Source organism: Cryptotermes secundus, unplaced genomic scaffold (genome assembly GCF_002891405.2).
Source record: "Cryptotermes secundus unplaced genomic scaffold, Csec_1.0 scaffold480, whole genome shotgun sequence".
Lineage (NCBI taxonomy): Eukaryota > Metazoa > Arthropoda > Insecta > Blattodea > Kalotermitidae > Cryptotermes > Cryptotermes secundus.
In genome coordinates this window covers 1,540,741-1,564,274 of record NW_019732379.1, presented here as the reverse complement: position 1 = coordinate 1,564,274, position 23,534 = coordinate 1,540,741, and the positions used below count along the sequence as shown (strand labels likewise).

Genomic DNA, 23,534 nt, shown 5'->3' with positions numbered 1-23,534 from the left:
AACCGCCTGAATCCTGTCTTACACTGAATGGATCTAACATTCCATTTGTACATAGTGTAAAATATCTCGGTTTTATCTTCGATAAGAAAGATACATGAAGAATGATCGAAGCCAAGGCCTTCAGAACATTTATTAGAATATATTCCCTACTCTAGAATGAACGATTAAGCACTAACTTTAAATTGACCGTCCGCCAAGCCCTCACTACGAGTATCACGACTTATGCTTGCCCCGCCTGGGAGTTTGCGGCAGACAACCACTACTTAAACTGCTGCGCCTGCAGCACAAAGTTCTCCGTAACATTGGAAATTTTCCAAGGCGCAGATCGTCTCGCGATTTGCACATGGCTTTCAAACTTCCGTACATACGATCATATAAGAAAATTATGCAGGCAACAAGCAGAAGTCATACAAAACAGTGAAAATGCAAATGTTCGCAGCACTGGACAAGGCGAATTCCTATAGAGGAAATATAAGAGGCTTAAACATGGCGGAGGTCAAGCATACGACCGTTCAAGTGACTACACTGCTGTTATAGCAAGAGCTACTAATGATAGGGCATGATCAGATGTACTGAGCCTGTGAGCCTAGATTGACAGAGGCCTTGTATATGTTGTGTGCGTGTGTGTGTGTGTGTGTGTATATATATATACACACACACACACTGTATATAAACAAAACAAACTCCGTGATTTTAGTCCGCAAGCGAACTACACCGACCGAGCGACCGCCGCTTGTCGGCGAAGTTAGTCCCAACTTTTGCGGATAGAGGATGTCGCGTGGTCAACGCAACGAATCCCCACGCCGTTAATTTCGGTTGTCTAGACCGGAGCCGCTATTTCCTCGAAATAGCTCCTCAATGTGTATTAACAGTCTTTAAGTGCATACAATCTCATTTATCACTTCTACACTACATGTTTCGACAGTATGCTGCCATCTTGTGGCTGCGTGCGTTGTATCATTGGATACGCAGCCACAAGAGTAGAACACATCATAAGACAATATACACACATTAGAAACATAAGAACGACCCCCATGTGGACGATCAATAAATAACACACACGAATTTAAAATATGACGCATGAGATAATAGGTTTAACAAGTTTAAATAGATAAACTTTATTATTATATAAGGACGTATATAAAGAAAGCAGTCTTCTGGGATTTGGCACCGTGTATGTGTGGTGTTAACCGACGTTTCGGAGGAACGTATCGCCTCCATCTTCAGGGTAGAAGAAAAAATATAAGAAATCTGCAAGCGAAGAGACCGTGAGAACCGGTAAAAGCTCTTCGCTTGCAGATTTCTTATGTTTTTTCTTCTACCCTGAAGATGGAGGCGATACGTTCCTCCGAAACGTCGGTTAACACCACATATACACGGTGCCAAATCCCAGAAGACTGCTTTCTTCATAGTCAGCGCCGTGAAAGCCTCAAATCTTACGACGTATATACATTTTATATTATTTTTAAATGGACATATAAAAGCAAGCAATAAAATAGTTGACGGATTTATACACCTGAAGATGGCAGCATACTGCCGAAACATGTAGTGTAGAAGTGATAAATGAGATTGTATGCACTTGAAAACTGTTAATACACATACACATTATGAATGTGAATCAGTGCAACAGGACGCTAAAATACAACATATATATAATAACATGTAAAATGTAAATTGTAAATACTGACAACAAACTTATTACTGCCGTCCGTGACTCTGGCAAACGATAGACCCGTCCTCTCGTCAGAGAGAGCGCCCCACATCAACAAACCTGCAACTGTCTGACAGTAATAAATATCTGGTCTTAAGCCCCAGATGGGTGCTTTATTTAGAGACAGACTGGCATACTGACCGTCGGTCGTAACACAACTTTAACTTTATCTTACAAAGAGTTCATCTGAATACGCGGCAACCAAACCAAGTGGCTATTTGTTGCGTATACTATAAAACAGGTTTTGTATTAAAACTGCTACATGAAGTCTTGACTGGATTTAGTGATTGAATGAAACGTACGGTGGACAGTGTGGCTTTTACAGACTTCACTTTACGTAGCGTGTTCACGGTCCCCGGTTGGGGAAATTGGTACTGGTAGTTTGCCGCCCGGTCCCGGTTGTGCGTGGTGCTGTGCGAAGCAAGAGAACATGCGGTGAATATGAGTGTACATCAAGATGGCCGACGTCCCAGAACTGGGATTCCGTAAATACTGGAGACAGAAGCTATCATCCCTGAAATCTCAATGCCATGTCATAACGAAAAAGTACTCAGAAGCAGCTTCTGCAGTACAACAAGCACATGGAGTACTCAGTGACATTGAAATCCTTGCCAAACGCACACCGGCTAAAATGGAGGAAAACTCTCAATGGATCATTCCTGTGAACATTGCAGAGAACAGAGCTAACTTTTGCAAAGTTCTAGGTGGGAAGCCGCTTTTTAGCGCTCTCTACGGCATGTACACGGTAACACTGGACGAACTAAAAGCCGTCTGGAAGGTGAATGCACAGGCACGACAAAGTGCAGCAGTGCACAAAACCTCATAGGAATCAACGGACCAGGGCGACTTCCAGGAAGTAAGGAGACGCAAGAGGCTAATGATACCTCAGAGACAGCCAAGAAGTCAACTAAATCAGTCCCAATATCCACAGCTGTCGAGCAGACTCCAAAAGCAGTGTCAACTCGTAATTTCTTTGCACCTCTCAGAACTAATGACACGGACACACAGACTACTGGAGTAGACAACAGGCTATCGGAGCGGAGGGCTCCCAGAAAATCAGGTTGACAGCCACCAAAAGTGAAAACTACCACAAACCTCATTCGACTCTAAAGCGACTTAAAAAACATGTCAAAGTAGGGTAAGAGTTCCGAAATACACGAAATGGTACTCGTTATCACAACATAGTGTAAGATATGCATGATCTGCTCTGCAAAGCCTGTACTGACAGAGGTCTTGTGTGTACTGCAAAGGGAAGATTATTTCAGTAACATGCTATATGTGGGAAATGTACACTTGATGAAATGACAAGCATATTCGTAAGAGACAAACTCATCTCCTAGTCAGAGAGGATGCTACAGAAGGACTACGACCACAAGGATTCCGCTGAAAAAGAAAACTCTGGTCGTGATCAAGGGGCTTGGAGCCAAGACGGACTGGCGGTAAACCGCCAGTCGTAAAGTAACTGTGACATATTTTGAATTGTTTCATTGACAACTGGTAACTGTGACAGTTAGAAGAAGAGCTGCTGTAGCAGAGGCCGGGACAGTTCAGGAACCCAGAGGAAGAAGAACGTCCGCCGTCGAAAGCCGTTACCAGGAGACTGAAGACAAAGCAAGCTAAGAAGATTTATGTATGTGCTCTAGTGAGCTGTAAAGTGTGTGAAATAGTACAACGGTTATAATTACTTTTGGTCACAGATTTGTAAGAGTTCAATAAATCCAACTACCAATTCAAATCCCGTATACAGTCATTCACGTGACAATATAAGGACTGTTTACAATTCACTATTTATGTTATTCGTGGGAGATTACGTTAAACGTGGGCTTCGACGTATCATTCGATAACATGTAGGGCTGGAAGGGGATGCGGGAGAAAGGAGGATAAATTAATAATATGTTTTATATATTTCCCATTAAATTCTCAACGGGTGTAACACTAGTATTTATTCAACGATATTTTAATATGATTTTAATACTGTGATGCGTGTCATTACTATTCAATGCAGTTTGGTGTCACCAGTGAACCAGGTTCATCTCGTGTCACTGTTGCACCAGACTTCCTTTCCCTCCTTTCCTTCTTTCCCCCAGGTGACAGTATGGCGAAGAGGTGAGAAGAGCAAAATACTGGTANGGGGGGGGGGAGCATAAAAATAAAAATTTATAGCAAAAGTTTTCGGTGGATTGTAGAACCCCGGTAGAGAAATACTTTTTGATGAATACAGTTATAAGTACAATTTGTAGGGATTACCACATTTAGAAAAATCTGGATGTAACTGGACTTAGGACTGCACCTCAACACTTTTTCAATTATTAACCTCACTTTACTGCATGGTTTGGGAGCCTCATCCCTCATTAGTACAAGAATGTACCTGACGGAGATCATTACTGTTGTAATCACGAAGGCGTTGTAAGATGCAAATTCATACAACACCGCCTCGCCTTATCAAACGTCAGTGCCGTATTTAAGCTCACAAGTTACCAATATAAGCACATGCAAATGGTGCAGATATGCTGGTGTTACAAGAACACAACAGCTAATTTTGGTGTCAATGAAAATCGATTGTTTTTACAGTTTCAACCACCCGAATGCGTTGGCCGGCGCAGCACACACTTTGCCCTATATAGTAGCGACGAGATCAAAATCGATACCTCACTCTTTGAACAGACCGTCCGAAGCAGTGGCCCACTACAGAACGAAGGCAACATAACATCAACTCACGTTTACAAACTTCTGCAAAAGTAGAAAGAATTGTGTACGGGATATTTCTTTGACATAACATAGCGTGAATAACTTATTTAACAGACGGGTCTATTCAACTGCTGAAGTTCTGGCCACAAGATTTAATCATGCACATAAAACCACGTGTCCGAGAATGCAACACTTCCAATCTCAATTTACAATCTGGCGTGTCCAAAGAATATTTATTCATACATTTCTTCATGTCCCACTGTGCTGATTCCTGTCCACTGCTCCATTCTCATTATTCGTTATGACCCCTATATCTCTGTTCAACACTATATATGTAGGTAGCTTACACGAAACCAAACGTTTCCACTTACTGTTTGAATTAGATGTACTCCGAATTTGGTCGCCCCACTTTCGAACGAAATGCGTGTATTATAAACGAATCCAATCAATATTATATTGTACAACAAATAAAATTCTCGTTAAACATTTTCCAACCGAACAGACCTGGTACTTTTCTCAAAATGGAAACATCCTTGTCAAATGCGGAGGCGTCGTCGCTCTCACCAACGCTTTTTACAATCATTCTTTCGGGAAGTTAAGAAAAAGACGTTGCGAAGCCATCACTAAACGCTACTCTTTAAATATGTTCCTTCAAACTGTTCTTTTGCTAATTCATCAACACAGTGTACCAAAAATTTCTCATCACGCAATGGTCTACAAAACGCAATAAAAATCGGGTAAGACCAGCACATTCTTTGGTCTACGTTTAAAACCCAAGCACTCATGCAATGACAAGTCCCTCGTACTTATAACAACACAGAAGATATCAATCATTACATGCAAAGCCCTATAAATAAGCTGAGAACAAAGACGAATTTGTCCTCAATCCGACAATTTCGTATGTTTTTATGGCGCAACGTTTCTAAACACTGGCCATGGTTTAATACAAGCTAACACACAGAAAACTCGTTGCATGTTCGCAAACCTTGCATTTCCGCTTGGCAGTGGGAGTGTTTAGAAGCCTCGAGAAACGACATACAGAAGTGCTGAAAACTGTAAGTATAATGATCATGCACAAATACTCCTATGAAGGCGTAATGGTGAAGAGGGAATTGACGCCGTCCACTGCCTACCCCAAAATACCCAACGGTTCATGCATAAGTATGCACAATTTTGTATAAACATACACAAATTTATGGTCATTCCAGTATCAAAGAGTTCGGGAATCACACATCTGGCTCTATGTGGTCGGAATATGATCCGAATGCACATGATCACATATGCATTCTTATCAATAACTAGGGGCGTTAATATGAAGAAACACGAAACCCAAATGGCTGTATATTCTAAAGGGTTCTGACGATGGTGGATGACGTACAGAATTACAGACGATGGAAAATGTCCAAAACCCCAGTAATTCTGTAAGTCATCCACCATCGTCAGACGTTTCGGAAACGTCGTGTCCTCTATTACCTAGATTTCCGGAAGATGGAAAAAGTCCAAAAGCCTAGTAATTCTGTATGTCAAATGGTTGTAAGTGAAATTAAACTACACTTTACAACGTAGGGTTTGGGATTCTCTCAAGGGTGCGTATGAAGAGTACTATCACCTAGGATATAACGCCATGCAGTCCGTTACGTGGCGTTATATCCGATAAGATACGGCCCTCAAGTTGAATGTTAACGTTCTATGGAAAACGATGTTTCTCAAATGTTCTAAGATAAACAAACTACTTATTACCATTACTGTGGGCAAGATTATACACAAACAATTACAACTTAACCACAGTGCAAGTCATATGAAACGTAGCTGGATGCATTCAAAATGACTGCCAAATGGCACGAGTACAGCCTCTTAACACAATGATTAGCACATCAAGTGATATTCAAACACAGTGCAACCGATCACCCAGGCCAAGTGAGTTTCTTGTCACTACGGCATGGGTCGTCTTCTGATTGTGGATGACCTCCAGTCAAGATATCTGCAAATGTACCGAGTAAGTAGTCGAGGACAGCCGACAAGGTGTGGTCCTCCAGCTGGAGGCTGGGCGTGGAGCTAAAAACGCCTCATTGTAAATAAGTGCTACCAAACGTTACCCAGGGCCTCGGTCTTGAACAGTTTATTTGGAATGACCTAATCAAAGGAAAATGGACACTGCATTTGACACATGGAATACGTGTATAAGTAGTCTCCACAGAGCAGGTTGACTGGTAACAGTTGCAAGGGAAATAACAAAGTATGTGTTACATCAATGAGAGTACAGGAGGTCAGATGGGACAGGAGTGGCAGTGAACCAGTAGACAATTATACATTTTAATATGAAAATGACATTAATGAAGAGGGACAGGATATTTTGTACATAAGAGAATCACATCAACATTTAGAAAGGTACAGAATGTTAATGACATGATGCTGTATATATTATGAGCTCACTGGTGTGATATCAGTGTTCTGCATGTTCATGTGCCAACAGGATAAAAATGATGATATATAGGATAGCTTCCACAATGAACTAGAACGTGTATTTAATCAATTTCCGTAGTACCAAATTAAAATTTTGTTAGGAGATAACTCCATGGAGCTGAGTCATTCTTGAGAAGCCACCAGTCATCCCACTACACAAGAATTTCCCACATTTTATGGAACATTAAGTTCGTTACCATGTTCACATTAGCCCAACACTGGTCCCTAACTCATTAACAGGCAAGCAACTGACACCAAGATCATGAGTGGCTACTGATGGTGAAAGTTACTGATCCAAATAATTATGTAACACTCACTCATGGAGCTGAGCCCTTCTTGGGAAGCTGCCAATTGTGCAGCTACACAAGAACTTCCCAGCACTTTATGGAACCCTAAGGGTCATTACTGTATTCACACATCAATTCAATCCATACCATCCCATCCTATCTCTTGGAGATCCATTTTAATATTGTTCACCCACCTATGCCTTGGTCTTTCCAATGGTCTCCTTCCTTCTGGCTTTCCCACCAATATTCTTTATGCATTTCTCCACTCCCCCATTTGTGCTACATGCCTTGTTCATCTCAACCTCCTTTACTTGATCGTTCTAATTATACTAGGAGAAGCTTACAAGTTATGAAGCTCCTCATTATGCAATTATGTAACAATATTTTTATTAGGATGAACAACTATCTGGGGGGAAAAATGGTGAAAGTCCTACCTTTTGGGGTGTGTATGTTTCTATTAGAGATGAATGCCCTCAACTTGGACGCTTTTGATAAATTATACTACCTTATCTCGCTGACAGCCTTTGTTCTTTCAACAACAGCAAGTCTTGTACTTTCCTATAAATCTTTTCTATCATTTTCTTTGCCCTTGTCTGTTTCAATTCCAACTCCAAATCTTTTATCAATCCCTATACACACCACATACCAATTCCTTACATTATACAATAAACCCTGTTCATAATGGAACCACAAGGGACCCAAATATTTTTGCATTTTAGACTAGTTTCAGTTCAATGAAGGTACTTATTTCTAGGTAAAATACATTCCACAGTGGATCCCTGTGTGCACGTATTTATGACTGAAGTCTTAAGTCATAAACTCATATGCACACTGCCAACAAGAAGAGTATGTAGTCTTTCCAAGGGAGGTTACCATCCTCCTGTCAAACTTATCCTTAGGAGTAGGAATTACTTTGATTTTCCTTAGACTTATTTTGCTTGGATGACGATTCCCAGCTTTGGTGAAATGGAGTACATGACCTGCATTTCCACTATGTTAACCTGGTAGTTCCTAATAACTAATACATGTGCTAATTGCTTTGCTGATTAATGGTAAATAGTGAACTGACTAAAACCTCCATTAGTTACCTTTACCATCACTCATTCAATGCATGTTTTATCTTGAGTTCCATTTTGTGGTGTATAATGCCATGTTGTCCAACCCAAGTCACCCGACACTTCACATGAATATATCATCTATATATCCACTCTCACATACGTCTTCATGGCGTAGTGCTTAATTAATTAAGCACAGGGACAACTTTACCATATCACCTCCAACTTCAGGGTTGAACAATGAGGCTGGTAAGAAGCCAGCAAGAAGCATGCTGGCTTAACTTAATTTTGGCTGCCATCCCTTCAAAATAGTCTCCTTGGGAATGTATACAGCAATCCCATCCTCTTTTCCACACTTCAAAAGCATCGTGGAAGTCATCTTCCTTAATTCTGTGAAGTACTGTCTGTGATTCCCTTTGGATGTCAGACACTGTTTCAAAACATTGTCCCTTCAGTTTCATTTTCAATTTGTAAAACAAAGCGAAATCACAGGGGGCCAAGTCTGGTGAGTATGGAGGATGGGGAATGATAACCATGTTGTTGTTAGTCAAAAACACTGTGGATTTCAGGGTCATATGGACAGGTGTGTTCTCATGATGAAGCAATGTGGTGCACGTTCAAATTTTTTGTTAAGATCTCCTGGCAAACTCCATAAAGGATTGCAACAGTGTCTGCAAGCACAAGGATTGTTCGGTCACAGTCTTCGTTTATGAGTTCTAAATTTTTTCAACATTTTCTGTCATTTTGCTGGTGTTCGGTCACCCTAAGCGTGAGTCATCTGCAACTGACAATCAACTTGCCCTGAAATGTGAATGCCAATCAAAAACAGATGTCCAGCTTAAAGAAAGTTCTCTGATAGCCCCAAAACACACTTAAAATGGTTTCAGTAGTGGATTTACTGAGCTTCATGCAAAACTTAATGCAGGCACATTGCTTGAGTTTGCCATCCATTGCAGAGAAAATAAAACACAAAGTCAAAAAAGCACTTGGTTAAAAACAGTGAGTGTTCACAGTGTGGTGTCATGTGGCAGACTGACTGATGCAATTGGCTTGCAGAAGTGTGACCTTGGTCTCCCCTCTAATCTTCTTTCACCGCGGTAGTTACAATGATAACAATCCTGGTACTTTCTGATACCACCTTGTAACCCAGAAGGCAGCACTGGTCTTAGTCAATACTGCAAGAACCTCAAATCCAACAAGGATTTATCTCATCCTAAACACATGCCAGTCAATAAGAATGCTTCTATTTTATACTTGACTTCAATTATACATTTGTATTAGCCAGATTACAACCCCCCAATGATGTCCAGCAGTCCATACATCCCAATTTAGAAACAGTTTACAATGGAAATAGAACCAGACAGCACGATTCCATATGGATGCATCACAGAGGCTGGCACTGACTACCAAGGTTTACAGAAAATGGCTGCTTACTAACTCTGAATCTAGTCAATCATTCCATGTTAAAAGGGAAACTGTTCAAAGCCTATGCAATACAGCTTCTCCCATATGCCAAGAACAAGGTTTTTATGAAATTTACCTTAGATGAGATCCTCAACTCAATGGTTCAGTGACTCAATTCTTGGCAATTCCAGGAGTAGTAGTCATCCATAAATTAAGAAGTATCTTGGTGCTATTCATGCCTTATGCAAAGGGTACTACAGCAGATCGTTAAAAACACTGGACAGTCTTCAAAACAAAACACACCCTTAGATGTGGCTTATGAGAACCAGACCACACAGAAATGACACATTGTATCTACAGCACTTTCCGTATTTGTGGCACAAGGTACATTTGTGAAACAGGCAGACCACTAGCCATGCAGCTCCATGAGAACATGCAAACTAAGGAAGAGTCTTCTACTGAAATCTAACTGCCCAATATGGTTATGATGATGGTCATTGGATATGATGAAATGAAGCCAGGATTCTGCAGATTGAAAGTCACAGCCAGGTACAGGAAAAATACAAGGGACCTGTTCATATGGTGTGTTTGACAAATCCAACCAGCCAACCTAGTTCTGAAATATCTCCTATATGGATTCCCTTTATCAGCAAAGAGGTTGGAAACTTATCCATTGTGAAGGTCCCTACAATCTCATAGGACCTTCACATTTATCTAATTTTCATTTGGAGTTTCCATTTTTCTTCCATCAAGAGCACTGACGATAAGCAGGCATTGTAGAGAAGGTAGATTTCAATTTCTCCTGCACAAGTGGTTCTGAGTTCAGTTTCACCAATTTATTTTCTACTTTCTTGTCTCTCTTCAGATCTTCACAGGTATTTACACAATTCTTACTGTAAACGTTCTCATTATTTTCTGTTAACAAAACCGTATGGATATAAAGATGTAGTTGACATAGGTTGTCCATTGACTGAGATTTGATCTTTTCATCTGAGGACAGAAAGATGTCCAGTTTTCAGAGTGGTGTGTTCTTTCCAAATAATGAAAGTCCACAAAACTCAGCAATCGCAAAGAAATACCTGGTCCTCCACATCGGAGGCTGATAATATTCAGCTTAATCTGAATACTCACATACTTCATGGATTGAGCTAGTATGTGAAGCCAGAAGAGTCTGCCTGCCTATATTATTAAATGAAGATGATACACTACAAACACATTTTATATTCATGAACTACAGAACATATGTAGTACTGGAAACAAATTTTCTTCAAATGCTTTCATCTCTAAGATAAAATGTGTGAGCAATTATAAATTAATACTTATACGATTTATTGATTTTCTGCCCACAATTTCCACTAAATATTGTCAGATATATGGTTTTGCATCACCATGTCTGTAAATGTTAACATAAAAAGTTCACGGGTAAACTAGCACAAATTTCCTGTAAATCTTGAAGCCACCTCCTAAAACTACAAACTGGAATAAAACATCTTGGACAAGAAACTTACTGGTCTTCAATGAAAAAGATAACTGAAACAAGCATACAAAACAGCAATGGGTAATAATAAGACCCAGCCACAAATAAAACCCACTCCTGATTTTAGTCATTAGCTGTCCATTGTGCCATGTGAATGCAGTACCTCTTAATCATTTCTTTCAGCTGTTATCTGGGATCCCTGCAGGTATGGCACTTTCACAGTAATGCTGAATGAATTGACAGCAGCAAGAAAGAGTTTTGATGCTATGACATACACTGACCCCCCTCCCTTACCCTTACACTTACTTACACACACACACACACACACACTTTATTTCAGTTTTAGTTCCTTTGTTTAAAGAATTCATTGTATGCAAGTAAAAATTTTCACATTTTTATTATGTATTCTGAAAGCACTAATTACATGTATGAGGTGTATCTGAAAGTTCCCAGACTAGGTAAAAAAAAGAAATGCTGGCTTAACTTACTCAATTCTGGCTGCTATCTCCATCAAAATAGTTTCCTTGGGAATGTATATACAGTGATTCCATCATTATTTTCACGCTTCAAAAGCACCATGCAAGTAATTTTCCTTAATGACGTCGAGTACCGCTTGCAATTTCCCTTCGGATGTCGGACACTTTTTCAAAATGTTGTGCCTTCAGTTTCACTTTCAATTAGGGAACAAAGTGAAATATCACAGGGGGTTAAGTCTAGTGAGTAGGGAGGATGGTGAACGATAACGATGTTGTTAATCACAAACTCTGTGGTTTTCAGGATGTGTGGGTAGGCACATCATGATGGAGCAAGTTGTGGCTGCAGCAAAGTTCCGGTCTTTTTCATCGCACATGTTCTCTCAAGTATCTCAAAATGTCACAGTAAAAGTCAGAGCTGTCCCTAGTGTTAGGAAGAACAAATTCACGGTGAACAATCCCCTTCACATCGAAAAGCAATGAGAACCGAGTTTGCTGAAATCCGGACCTGCCACGCCTTTTTTGTTCTTGGTGGCTGTGGGCTCTACCATTGTGTTGACTGTTGCTTTGTTTCTGGATCATAACCGTAAATCGAATTTCGTCACCCATTATGACCCTGGAGATAAAAGTTGGGCCCTCATTAGCCTTCTCTTGTAGCTCAAGACACGTTTATGCGCTGCTGCTTTTGATCATTTGTCAAGAGTTGGGGAGAAGAACTTTGTGGCAATGCGGCACGTGTTCAATTTCCTGTTAAGATCTCCTGGTAAACTCCATAACTGATCACAATGGTGTCTGCAAGCTAATGGATTATTCGGTAACGGTCTCTGTAGATGAGTTATGGAAATTTTTCAATATTTTCAGTGGATTTGCTGGTGCTGGGCCACCGTGAACGTTCGTCATCTTCAATTGACATTTGACTGGCCTTGAAATGTGAATGCCATTCAAAAACTGCTATCTGGCTTAAAGAATGTTATCCAAAAGCCCCACAAAGCATTTCGAGGGTTTCGATAGTGGATTTACTGAGCTTCATGCAGAACCTGATGCAGACACGTTGCTCGATTTTGCCTTCCATTGCAGACAAAATGAAACATGAAGTCATAAAAGCACTTGTGTAAAAACAATGCGTGTTCACAGCACATGTCATGTAGCAGACTGATGCAACAGGCTTGGAGAAGTGTGACCTTTGTCTCCCCTCTCATCTTCTTTCACTAAGGCAGTTACAACAATAAGTCTGGGTACTTACCAATAGATAAAGAAAAAAGGCCCAGAAGTTTAGTTTAGTTTGCCAAGTACTGTTACTTAACAATGTCACATAAAAAATAAAGCCCACACAACAAAACCCCATTATTACCATCCTGTCAACTTTAAAATCAGAAGAGAACACCTAACATTAAAAAAAAGTCATAAACTACACAGAAAGATCTTTAAATGCAATGAAAAACAGTGGACAGCACAACCGAATGACCAGATATCACATTCAAGTGCAAACTCTTCAATCAGACAAGAGCTTTGGATGTGTGTAATATGTGCTGAGGATTATATCTTGGAAGCTCACACTTTTATCTCATGGCAATCTTAGGAACATAAAGAAGGTGCAAGTCTCATTAGAAACAGAGGTAGGTGAGCAAAGTCAAATTGTGTGATTACCCATTGCCTAGTGTGCCACACCAGTGACTAATGGTCACTTCCGACACTGACCCAAATGATGGAGACTGGGCAGGTCGGTAAAATGCTGGTTTTTAACTCAGCACTGACAAAGCTTAGTGTAGTGCCATGGCATAATCTACAATATATGTACCCAGATGATTCTAGCATCATAAACGACTTCTACATGTTATTTAGTACTGGACAAAATGAGATGGGCATGTGATTAAAATGGGGAAGACTAGGAATGAATACATGTTGCATGCCAGCATAAGAGCTCAATCAGACCATGACCACATTCTTCCAAATTCTTTCCAATCTATAATTCATCAATCATCATACCATCTGTTGCTACACAGTTTGATACTGTAAAAGTGCCCTTAAACAACCCATAACTGTATGATAATTTGAACAGGCTGCAATAACATGAGAACAGGGTGATCAGAATACCTGAACTAAGAATGGAAGTATTGGGGGCTGGAGATACTTCTGTGAGGTTCTTAATTTGTATGCTTTCTGAGACGTAATTAGGATGATCAGATCAAGGATGAGGTGGGCAAGACATGAACATAAAGAAGAGATGGGAAATGCACGTAGAATTTCAGTCTGAAAAGATGAGAGGAAAGGACTACTAGGGAAACCAGGCACAGAAAGGGTGATATTAAAATGGGTCCAAAGTAAGCAAGATACGAGGGCATGGACTAAATTAATATGGCGTAAGATGGTGTCCACTGGCAGGCACTTGAGAACGTAGTAATGAAATTTCAGGATCCACATAAGGCCAGAAATTTCTTTACTAGCTGAGTGACAATTAGCTTCTCAAGAAGGACCCTGCTCCACAGTTTGTTCAGTTAATAGCAGTACCAAAGATCATATGCCTAATCACAAAGAAGTGGGTAAAGTTATCTTGGCTGGAACGAATCAATGTACGTGTCTGCCTACAATCTCCCCTACAAAACATACAAGACCCATGAAATAGGGTCACAGATATCAGACAGTAACAGCAGTTAACTGCGAGCCATTCATGGCTGTGGAACATGTTTGTTCTCATGACAGTTAATCCTATGGCTACAGGAGGAGAAAAAATAGTTTATTCCTTTGTAATTGGGAAGTTTTGTGAAAATCTTGCAAAAGTGAATTTGAAATCTCTAAACTGACAGTATTCAAACATACCAACTCAACAATATCAGAGGCTTAAATGTTAATACTGCTTGGTGGAGTTCTTTTTCGCTGATATCAAACACAAAACAAATCTGATTTATACATGCTTCCTGGAGCATGGGTCAATGGTGCATAAACTGGGCTCTTAATAAATCAATCCTGCATGAGATGTTACAATCTGAACTACGCAGATTAATCTCATACTAAGTTTCAGGCAGCAACCACACGATTATTACCGCAAAAAAGAAAAAAAAAGGTCGAGGGTAGAAAATATCTGTGCAACTACTTCATAAATAACCACTATGGCTCAAATGGATTTTCCTGTATGCAATAATGGAAATATTATAAACACGACTAAAATTTCTAACAAACCGTATATTTTCTCAACGAACATTACTCTTCGAAGGGACCTACATATTTCCGGGCTGATGACGAAATAGGAGTGGCAGGAATAAATGCGAAAAGGAAATTCGCGAGGACCAATTATAGATCATTAAACGCTAGACCATACACTAAATATTAATATCCTATTACAAAAATATTCAGAACAAAATCCACACTTAAATTCCGCTGGATGTGAATGAGTGGGCTTTTAAACCCGGTTATACGCAAGCAGCATCAGAAAAAAACTATTTTATTCTGCCAAATGTCACGAACCTACATGTTCTATGAATATGTACCCATTATTTCATAAAATATTCTTCTTTTCAAACTTATTGCATTAACTTCAGTACCACATGTTTTCCTTATGACGAAGCGTACACTTCACATGGAAACTATTTTAATACAGCCAAATGGAACATTCTTTAAGTGCGGTATTCATAATGAAGCTAACGGGCGTCTAGGCGACTTTCAATTACCTGGAGGTGCTCTTGAAAACGTATAGGTAACATCTGAGACATGTTGATTACCGCTGTAGTGACTCCAGCATGTAATGTTTCCCTGCACCGTCTTCAACCAAATCTAGCTCTTTATAACTACTTTTCACACAACTCTACATTCGCAACTGGGAACACAATTCTCTGCCATGCAACATGGCTTCCCACTACTTCAGTAAATAGTTCCTGAAATATACTTTTACGCACAACGAATTTACTGTCCAAGATGTTTACATGATACAATATAAACAGTTAGTATGTCTAGAATTAACTTAATTTAATTCCGTATCTCTTCATCCCGTACAATGGATCTTGCTAATGAATTCTAAATCAGTTCTGCGGATTAATACATGATGACGTCACCTGCCACATGAACAACCTGCGCATGATGATAGTCATTTATTGATGTTCGGGTGTAATTCGACGTAACGCATTTGAACGCTTGAGTCATGCTAATCTTCGAATCAAACACCCCACATATTTTAAAGGCACTTATTCGTTGTCACCTGCTAAATGAACAAAATGCGCTTGATAGTCGAGGTTACGTATTTAAACACGGTAATACTAATCACAGACTCTGAAGACCAAACATATTATACACACATTCCTCTTCCCTAATTTGGTTCATGAGGTTTACTGCACATGTAATTTAACGTCAAACACCGCACCTTATTTCGGAATGCTGCCTCTGGTAAATGCCTCAATGCAAATGTACTTCCAATTGATATTAAATTCAACCATGTGATCTTCTAGTCCACACATCCCACAGAACAGCAATATTCAGCTGCCATGATTATCTCAAATGCAGTATACTCTAATAATTGTCTGACATATATTTCTGGAACCACATGATTACAAGACATGCACTGAACATATGGGAAATGAGAACTAGTCATGCACATCAAAATTTCATTTATTCTTTATTGACAATGTTAAACCATAATTGAAATTACAGATAATATTCCAAAGACACTCGCCTCATGTGGAAATTCCAGTCAACCTGAAAAGAAAAGGTTTGGATGAATAGTGGAATGCTCAATTAAGTATATAAAGTGCACAAAAAATCTGAAACAATGTGCTGTCAGCTCTATAAACTCATCAATCAATATCAGTCGAAAGATGGTGATATGTATTTTTAATTCATCATTTCAACACATATAGCACACCACTTCATTCTGCAAATACATGTTACTGTATTTGATTATAAACTATGACTTTTCAAACTCTAGCCAGCCAGTTTTTAGTGACAACTTGCCAAAACATGAGAATTTCTGACCAAAACATTAAAACAGGTCATCAGTTTCACCTAGAAGACATACTTCAAACAATTCATAAATGCCACACAAAAACTACTGCAACATGCAAGTCACAGGAACCAATCATCTTGCACTCTTCTCGCAATTATTATTAGTAACTATGGCAAGGCACAACAGATCACTGTGGTCGCAGTGCAAGGGCCAAGAAGGCCCACCCTTCATACATTCAATCATCAGCAACTATGGCAACCCTGACAGGGTATCATTACTATCAAATTAAGAAAAGGACTTCAACATTATTTTCTGTATCGGTTTATTATTATTAGTTGGTTGAACCACTATGCCACAAGCCGGAAGGTTGTGGGTTCAAGTCCCGATGAGATCACTGGATATTTTTCAATTGACCTAATCACTCCAGCAGCACTATGGCCCTTGGGTTGACTTGGCCTCTAACAGAAATGAGTACCAGGAATTAAATAATTTTCCTGGGGAGTAAAGCACAGTCGATGTGTAAGGCTCTACAACCTTACCACCATCTTTGAGCAGATTGTCTAGATAATGTGGGACCCTCAACATCTCACAGCCCTATGGGCCTTCACGGCCTATTACAGGAATAGCTTTACTTTACTTATAAATTTTCATTTTTTCGTTCCCATAAATGTAATGAAATAAGAATAAAACATCTACACCCATCATTTATGTATAATGTGGGATGTACAAGATGTATGACTCCTGGCTACATTATAAAAACTTACAGAAAAGAAACTCTTGCAGTTTTCACACTTTCTCATGTTTCATATGCTTCCAGTTTCTGTTTCAAAATTGAAACAATGTGTTTTTACCTAGGAACTAAGGTTCTCACAGTGGTAATTATAAAGAGTACTATCTTCTGGGATATAACACCATGTAGTCCCTTGAAAGGCAACTGACGTTTTGGAGAACACATTGCTTCCATCTTCAAGGTTGAATACACTGAGCAAGATACCCACATGAAAGCAGGTGGCAAACTGAGTCAGTTGACAGATGGACGAAAGACATAACATATATTGTAGCATGATAAGAAATTCTGCTATAGTCCATTTGCGGAGACGAGACAGTTGGCGTAAACAAAGCAAGCCCCACGTCGCGACAGCTGACAGAAAGGAGTGGACAAAGCACGCAGTTACTTCAGTGTAATCACTGCATTCGGACGCATGTTAACCTGTACTGAGACTGAAGAGTGAACTTTGGACGCCCCTGCAATGGTACACTCATCGCGTGATCGCTGCATGATTTCATTCAAACAGCGAAGGAGATAGCACGTGCTTTTGTTTACGAGGACTCTCTCATCTCTGCAAATGGACTGTAGTCTCTATAGTCATCTCCAAACCTATAATGCAACTTGCATGAGTGAGAATAAGCAGTGTTTTTTGTGGCAGCTGGGTGAACATATGAACATTACAATTAATGCACAGCTGTAGTAAATAAATGAACTATAGAACATACAAAACCAGTAACATAAATGCAGTCCCCCCCACTCCCAATTACAAAGGCGATACTGCACAACTTAAGCAAGATATAGTATAAACATACAAATAAGAATGTACTGGAGTTTAATCGAAGAGACCAAAGCCCATATCATCATCTTCGGAGTCAGATTCGACCTTCTTTTCAACCTTCTTCTCCTCTGAAAACAAAAACAATATATCCATTAGAATGCAAGTCACAGCAGGTATGTGAAATGTAAGAACATGAATTATGTTAATCAGAAAAATATGTATCATCAAAACATCAGTTGAAAGATGGTGATTAGAGAACCCATGTTACATGAAATATTCTGCATTTCCTGATGTTGAACGTAGGGGTGGGGGAAGCCACATTTAAAACTACCCACTATGGCATAAAACTGAAGCCCAATATTTCCTCTCATTTATAACTTTAAACAAATACAGCCAAAATTTTGGTTAGAAAAGTTTGTGGAAAAAGACAATTTGGGAGATCAGTACATACATGGTAACATGCCATTAAAGTAACTCATAGAAATAGGTTGTGGCACTACAAACTGACTGCCAACTCTTTCACTAACCTTTCTCAGGTACAGCAGCTGCTGCAGCAGGAACAGCAGGCCCACCTCCTGCAGCGGGTGCTGCAGCACCTCCCCCTGCAGGCACCGTTGCAAGCTTTTCCCGACCTGGAGAAATCACAGTTTCTTATAAACCCCAAAGGACTAGAGATAAAAACAACTCTGGTAACACTAAGAACCTTTAGAATCTATGAGCTCTGGTAATGTTCATCCAGTTTTTGCATTATAGAATATATAAAAAATGCTTAGGCATGTTTCTTGCCAGTTGGACGGAATTCACAGGAACACTACTGATAGAAGCACCACTTTGTGGCTCTATTCTAAGAGATGCCTACAGGGGATATAAAGTGGAGCAAGTAACCATAGAGAAAATATATGTGTACAATTCAGCAATGGATTTCACATGAGGTGGAGATTAAATCACCACCTGAAAAATGGTCCATTCTCTTTCTGGATATGCATTCATATTTACCATTTGTTTTTATTACTTATCCAGAGCAAATAAGCCAGAATGTGGATAACTTTCCATTTTTGATTCTGCAGAAGCACCAACAAAATGGCTTGAAAACCAATCAAACTAAGGGTGTATGGCTGAAAAAATGTAATGACCAAGACGCTGCGACAAGATAAGCCATTAGCTAAGTGATATACACACATCAAATGAAATGAAATCTAGTAACAAATAAAATGCCACTATTATTAAAATAAGTAAAGCTATCTTTGTAACAGGTCATGGAGGCCTAAAGGGCTGTGAGACATTGAGGCTCCCAAATTTTCTAGAAAATCAGCACACAGATGGTGGTAAGGCTATCAGCCTTACTTGCTGGCCACCATTTACCCCTGGAATGTTCCTGGTACTATTTCTGCTAGACGGGTGAGGTGACCAGAGCCATAGTGTGGCTTGAAGGATTAGGTTAATTGAAAAATCCAATGCTCTCATCAGGGACTGAACCTGTGACCTTCTGGCTTGCAGCACAGTGCCTCAACCAACTATGGTATCCTGTGCCCTGATATTTAATCAATAATCTTTAAGATGTGCTAGAATGGCATATGTTACATTAGATCTAGCTAGTACTAGTAAATACATTTAACTCCAAACACAGAATTAAGAGAGACCCATGGCCAAATTCAAGGATGACAGCAACATGACTGACACTTATACAAGGAAACAATGTACAATATGTAAGAAAACGAACCATGCTGAAAAGGACTGTTATTTTAAAGATTGGAATAGAAGGTCAATTTTCTAGCTGAAGCAGCAGAAGCCCATGTGAGTGATGCAAGTAAAAAAGACAAAATGTATGTAGTGGATAGTGGTAGCACATGTCATATGACAAATATGAAGACTGATTTGATACATACTAAGCAGTATACTCAGTGTATACGGGTAGCAAAGAAAATTCAAAGTATGACTGCAATAGAAACAGGCAATTTGGAATTTAAAGAGTGTAGTTTGAAAAACGTTTCGTATGTTCCAAAACTCAGCAAAAACCTGCTGTCAGTGCACTGTATTACAGAAAATGACGGAGAAGTGTTGTTTACAAAAGAGAAGGTCCAGATACTCAAGGACAAAAATGTTGTAATCAAAGGAAAAAAGGATGAAAATGGTTTGTAATTAACTTTAGCGCGAGGAATGAAGCTATGACGACTCAGCAAGATACAAGTGTAGAGTGGCATAGAAAGCTAGGCCAGGCAATTTTTCCTTATGTCAAATAAAAGTAATTAGATTGTGGATCTTAGGATGTAATATTTCACTCCTCCTTGAATAAGTTCTGCCAGAATTTGATCACAACCTGGCGATTTATATTGTTTCAATTTTGCAATAGCACTTCCAACCTTAGAAGGACTAGGATCAGGCATTAACAGCTCAGCTGTATGTACTTCTATCTGCCTAACATCACTGCCCTATGTACATTCAATAATTGAGAGTAGTAGTTCTTCCACCTATTCAAAATATTGTGGGAATCTGCAAGATCACCATTCTCATCCTTCACTAATTTACTTCTGTTCATAACCGCTCTTACTCATTTATTCCTCTATACAGGTCTCTAGTGTTCTTGATCTTACTGCTCTTTGCATTGTTTAAAACCTTAATCTGAGCATTACAGAATAAGCATAAGCATTATCACCAGTGCAGGTACAATAGGACATATGGAAGCCGACGTGCCGAGGGGACCTAATATGGATTCCACCTCACACTATATGAAATCTTAACTATTGTAATCTACTGTAATCTAGTGTAAACAATTTTAAGTATTGTAACTTTATTCTCTTCTTGTAATCAGCTGATGTACAGTAACTGACTTGTCCTATATCATGTAACAATGATCTATAGAGACTAAATAAATAAAGTGGCAGGATTCTAGACAACACCTATTCAATCATAAAAATATTGGAAATAATGGCTGCAGCACTGTGGATTTTGTACAAAACTGGTAAGTTTTCCAAAATTAAATTACCAGCAGCAATCAGCTCTTCAATGTTCTTGCCATTCAATTCACTGATAACTTTTTTCAGTTTCTCTGAATCTGCTTCGATGCCAACAGAACTAAGAATTTTCTCTATATCTGCAGAATTTGGGTTCTCTTTACCGCCAAGTGCGGCAAGCAAGTAAGCGGCCACGTAACGCATTCTGAAAAAGAATATAAATGAGCCATGTTTATAAAAATCTTACATTACATCACCAAATGAAGGCACCCTCTTTAACATTTTCGTAAAGCTACACATTTCTTACAACTATAAAATACGGAATCATGGTTGGAACACACTTTCAAATGCTAAAAAACGTAATTTTGTCCCGCAACGAACCACGAGGCCATATGAAGTCCACACACCTCAGCGTCAAGTTTCTAAATACTTCACTTATACGCAGATCAACATATTCATATAATTTAGATCCCTAAGTTTCTCGGTAGTTCATGTTTCTAATATTAATTAAAATATGAAAAGTAAATACCTTTAAGTCCTTAAGACACGAAACATGAAGCACGCTCAGTCAAGCCGTTTACTACACCCTTATATCGCTATATATGAAGGAAGCGGAAATGACATGAGGCATATGGGGTGTACATGAGTAGATGCATAGCAAAGCAAATCGTGTGAAGTTTAAAATTAGTGAGACAATAAAATTAAAATAATAACAATAATAATAATAATAATAATAAATAGAAAACTTAAATAACAATAATGATGTAAGTTTATTGGAATTTGCGATTAATAATTTCAGTATTTGTATTGAAGCCTGAGTTCTTAATTTCGCGGCAAATCTTGTGTAGAAATACATAGAAATTAAAAGCTGGAAATGCCGTGTACGTATTGGCAATTGACAGACTTGCTAACTATCACTCTGGAAACTGACAGACCCGTTCACTCGTCAGATAGGGCACCTCGCATCGACAAATTCGTAGGTGTGCAACAAACAATAACTAAAATCTGGTCATGATCCCCTCATGGGGCTCGACAGTAACATGCCCTGACCCACCATATGTCACAGAATGACTTTAACTTTCACACGAAACCTGTATGAGATCACTGCTGTATGGCAGGTCAGGGATTAGCAAAGTACAGATCTACTGTGAAGGGGCAGGTTCAGACTTAGGTCTGCTGAGGCCTCAAGCTTTGTCATGATCCAGAGGCCCCAAACTATAAAGAGCAAAGACAGAGAGAAAAAGGTGTATTTCATTACAACAGAAAGGGCACTGGAAGGATAAAGGATAAACCGTTTTACCTGTATTTGCAAATATGCGCAGGCAATGATGCAATGAAAAGCAACTAAATAAAACATATAACTTTAAAAAGTTGATATTTGATTTATGAAATGCCTAATGATTGCTAACTTAGCATATATGAAAAAGGGCTTTTATTTTTCAGTAAAAGAAAAGCCACAACAGAGATTAAATTTAAGTAACTGGAAGCATCAACATAGCTTGTGATGAAAAATTAATTTTCTAAATGAAATGTATTTCTTGCAGGAATCCCATATGCATTATTGCATACCTCTAAATTCAAATACAGTAAAACCTGTCTTAAATGGAATCTCAAGGGACCAGAAAAAATTTCCGCTGAAGCCAGGTCTCCGTTTAATTAAGGTATACTATAATAACTAAACCAGGACATAAACGTATTTGAGACAAAACAAAACAACATGCTCATTAATTTATTCACACTATAATCATTGAACACATGCAAACATTACACCAAACAAGAAAAAAATTGCAGTACTCACTTTTTATAATTCTACCAGAACTCTGGCAGAGTTTTTTTTTGCATGCAGTTTACTCTCTTGGCTGCCTAACTTTCCACAAACACTTTAGCTTGAGAAATTAGAGTAAGCATGTCTGAATCATTCCATTGCACGGCAAACTCCTGCAGTACCTTTAAACTGTTGGCAGCATCCTGATAAAGTCTTCACTCTACATTTTTCTTCTATCAGAATGTCATTTCCATCTTCTTCCTCTTCCTCCTCCCTTCTTCCTTTTAGATTTTCTCTAAAATTCTCAACTAATACATTGATATCCATTGTGTCTGGTTCTATTTGCACATCTTTGTCTGTGTTGATGCAGTCCTCAGCATTGCAGTTACTGAAAGCAAGAACAACAAAACATGCCGGTTTTGCATTTTCATTCTACCATTGAAGGCTGTTAACCATTCCTCCATGATCTGTGAAGTCATCCATGTTTTTCTGTTGGATCTCCACTCAACGGGAAGTTTCTGTATGTCCATGTTTCGGAAGCATCGAAGCATTCCATTGTGTCATACAAAATACTTTTGAGGGTATAATCAACAAAGAGCAGAAAAGTGAATTGTATCCAAAAGAAAGTCAACAGAGTAATGGCAGGAATTAAAATGAGTGTATCTCTATGAAATTGTATAAGACATTTTGCACTCTTCTGCTAGCTAGCAAATTGTTACTCTCATTATTTTCATTTGTTGTGGACAGTATTAAAATTTTTAAACATGGATCTACACATTGCAA

At 39.0% G+C, this 23,534-nt stretch overlaps 2 protein-coding genes across 2 annotated transcripts in view; both read right to left on the bottom strand.

The window, feature by feature from the left end:
* The window catches only part of LOC111867588 (clathrin heavy chain), a 73,284-nt gene extending 57,861 nt beyond the window's left edge, over window positions 1–15,423 (bottom strand). The window contains exon 1 of the mRNA XM_023857574.2: window positions 15,224–15,423. Coding sequence (XP_023713342.1) covers window positions 15,224–15,265 — 42 coding nt within the window. The 5' untranslated portion in view covers window positions 15,266–15,423. The remainder of the gene's footprint in view (window positions 1–15,223) is intronic.
* A 715-nt stretch (window positions 15,424–16,138) lies between these two features.
* LOC111867589 (60S acidic ribosomal protein P2) lies at window positions 16,139–21,623 on the bottom strand. The gene is made up of 5 exons (XM_023857576.2): window positions 21,516–21,623; window positions 21,019–21,191; window positions 18,563–18,667; window positions 18,070–18,163; window positions 16,139–16,241 (listed from the first exon to the last, which is right to left on the bottom strand). Exons 2-4 carry the CDS (start codon window positions 21,188–21,190, stop codon window positions 18,090–18,092), a joined length of 351 nt encoding a protein of 116 aa, XP_023713344.1. The 5' UTR covers window position 21,191; window positions 21,516–21,623; the 3' UTR covers window positions 16,139–16,241; window positions 18,070–18,089.
* Between the last annotated feature and the right edge of the window lie 1,911 nt (window positions 21,624–23,534).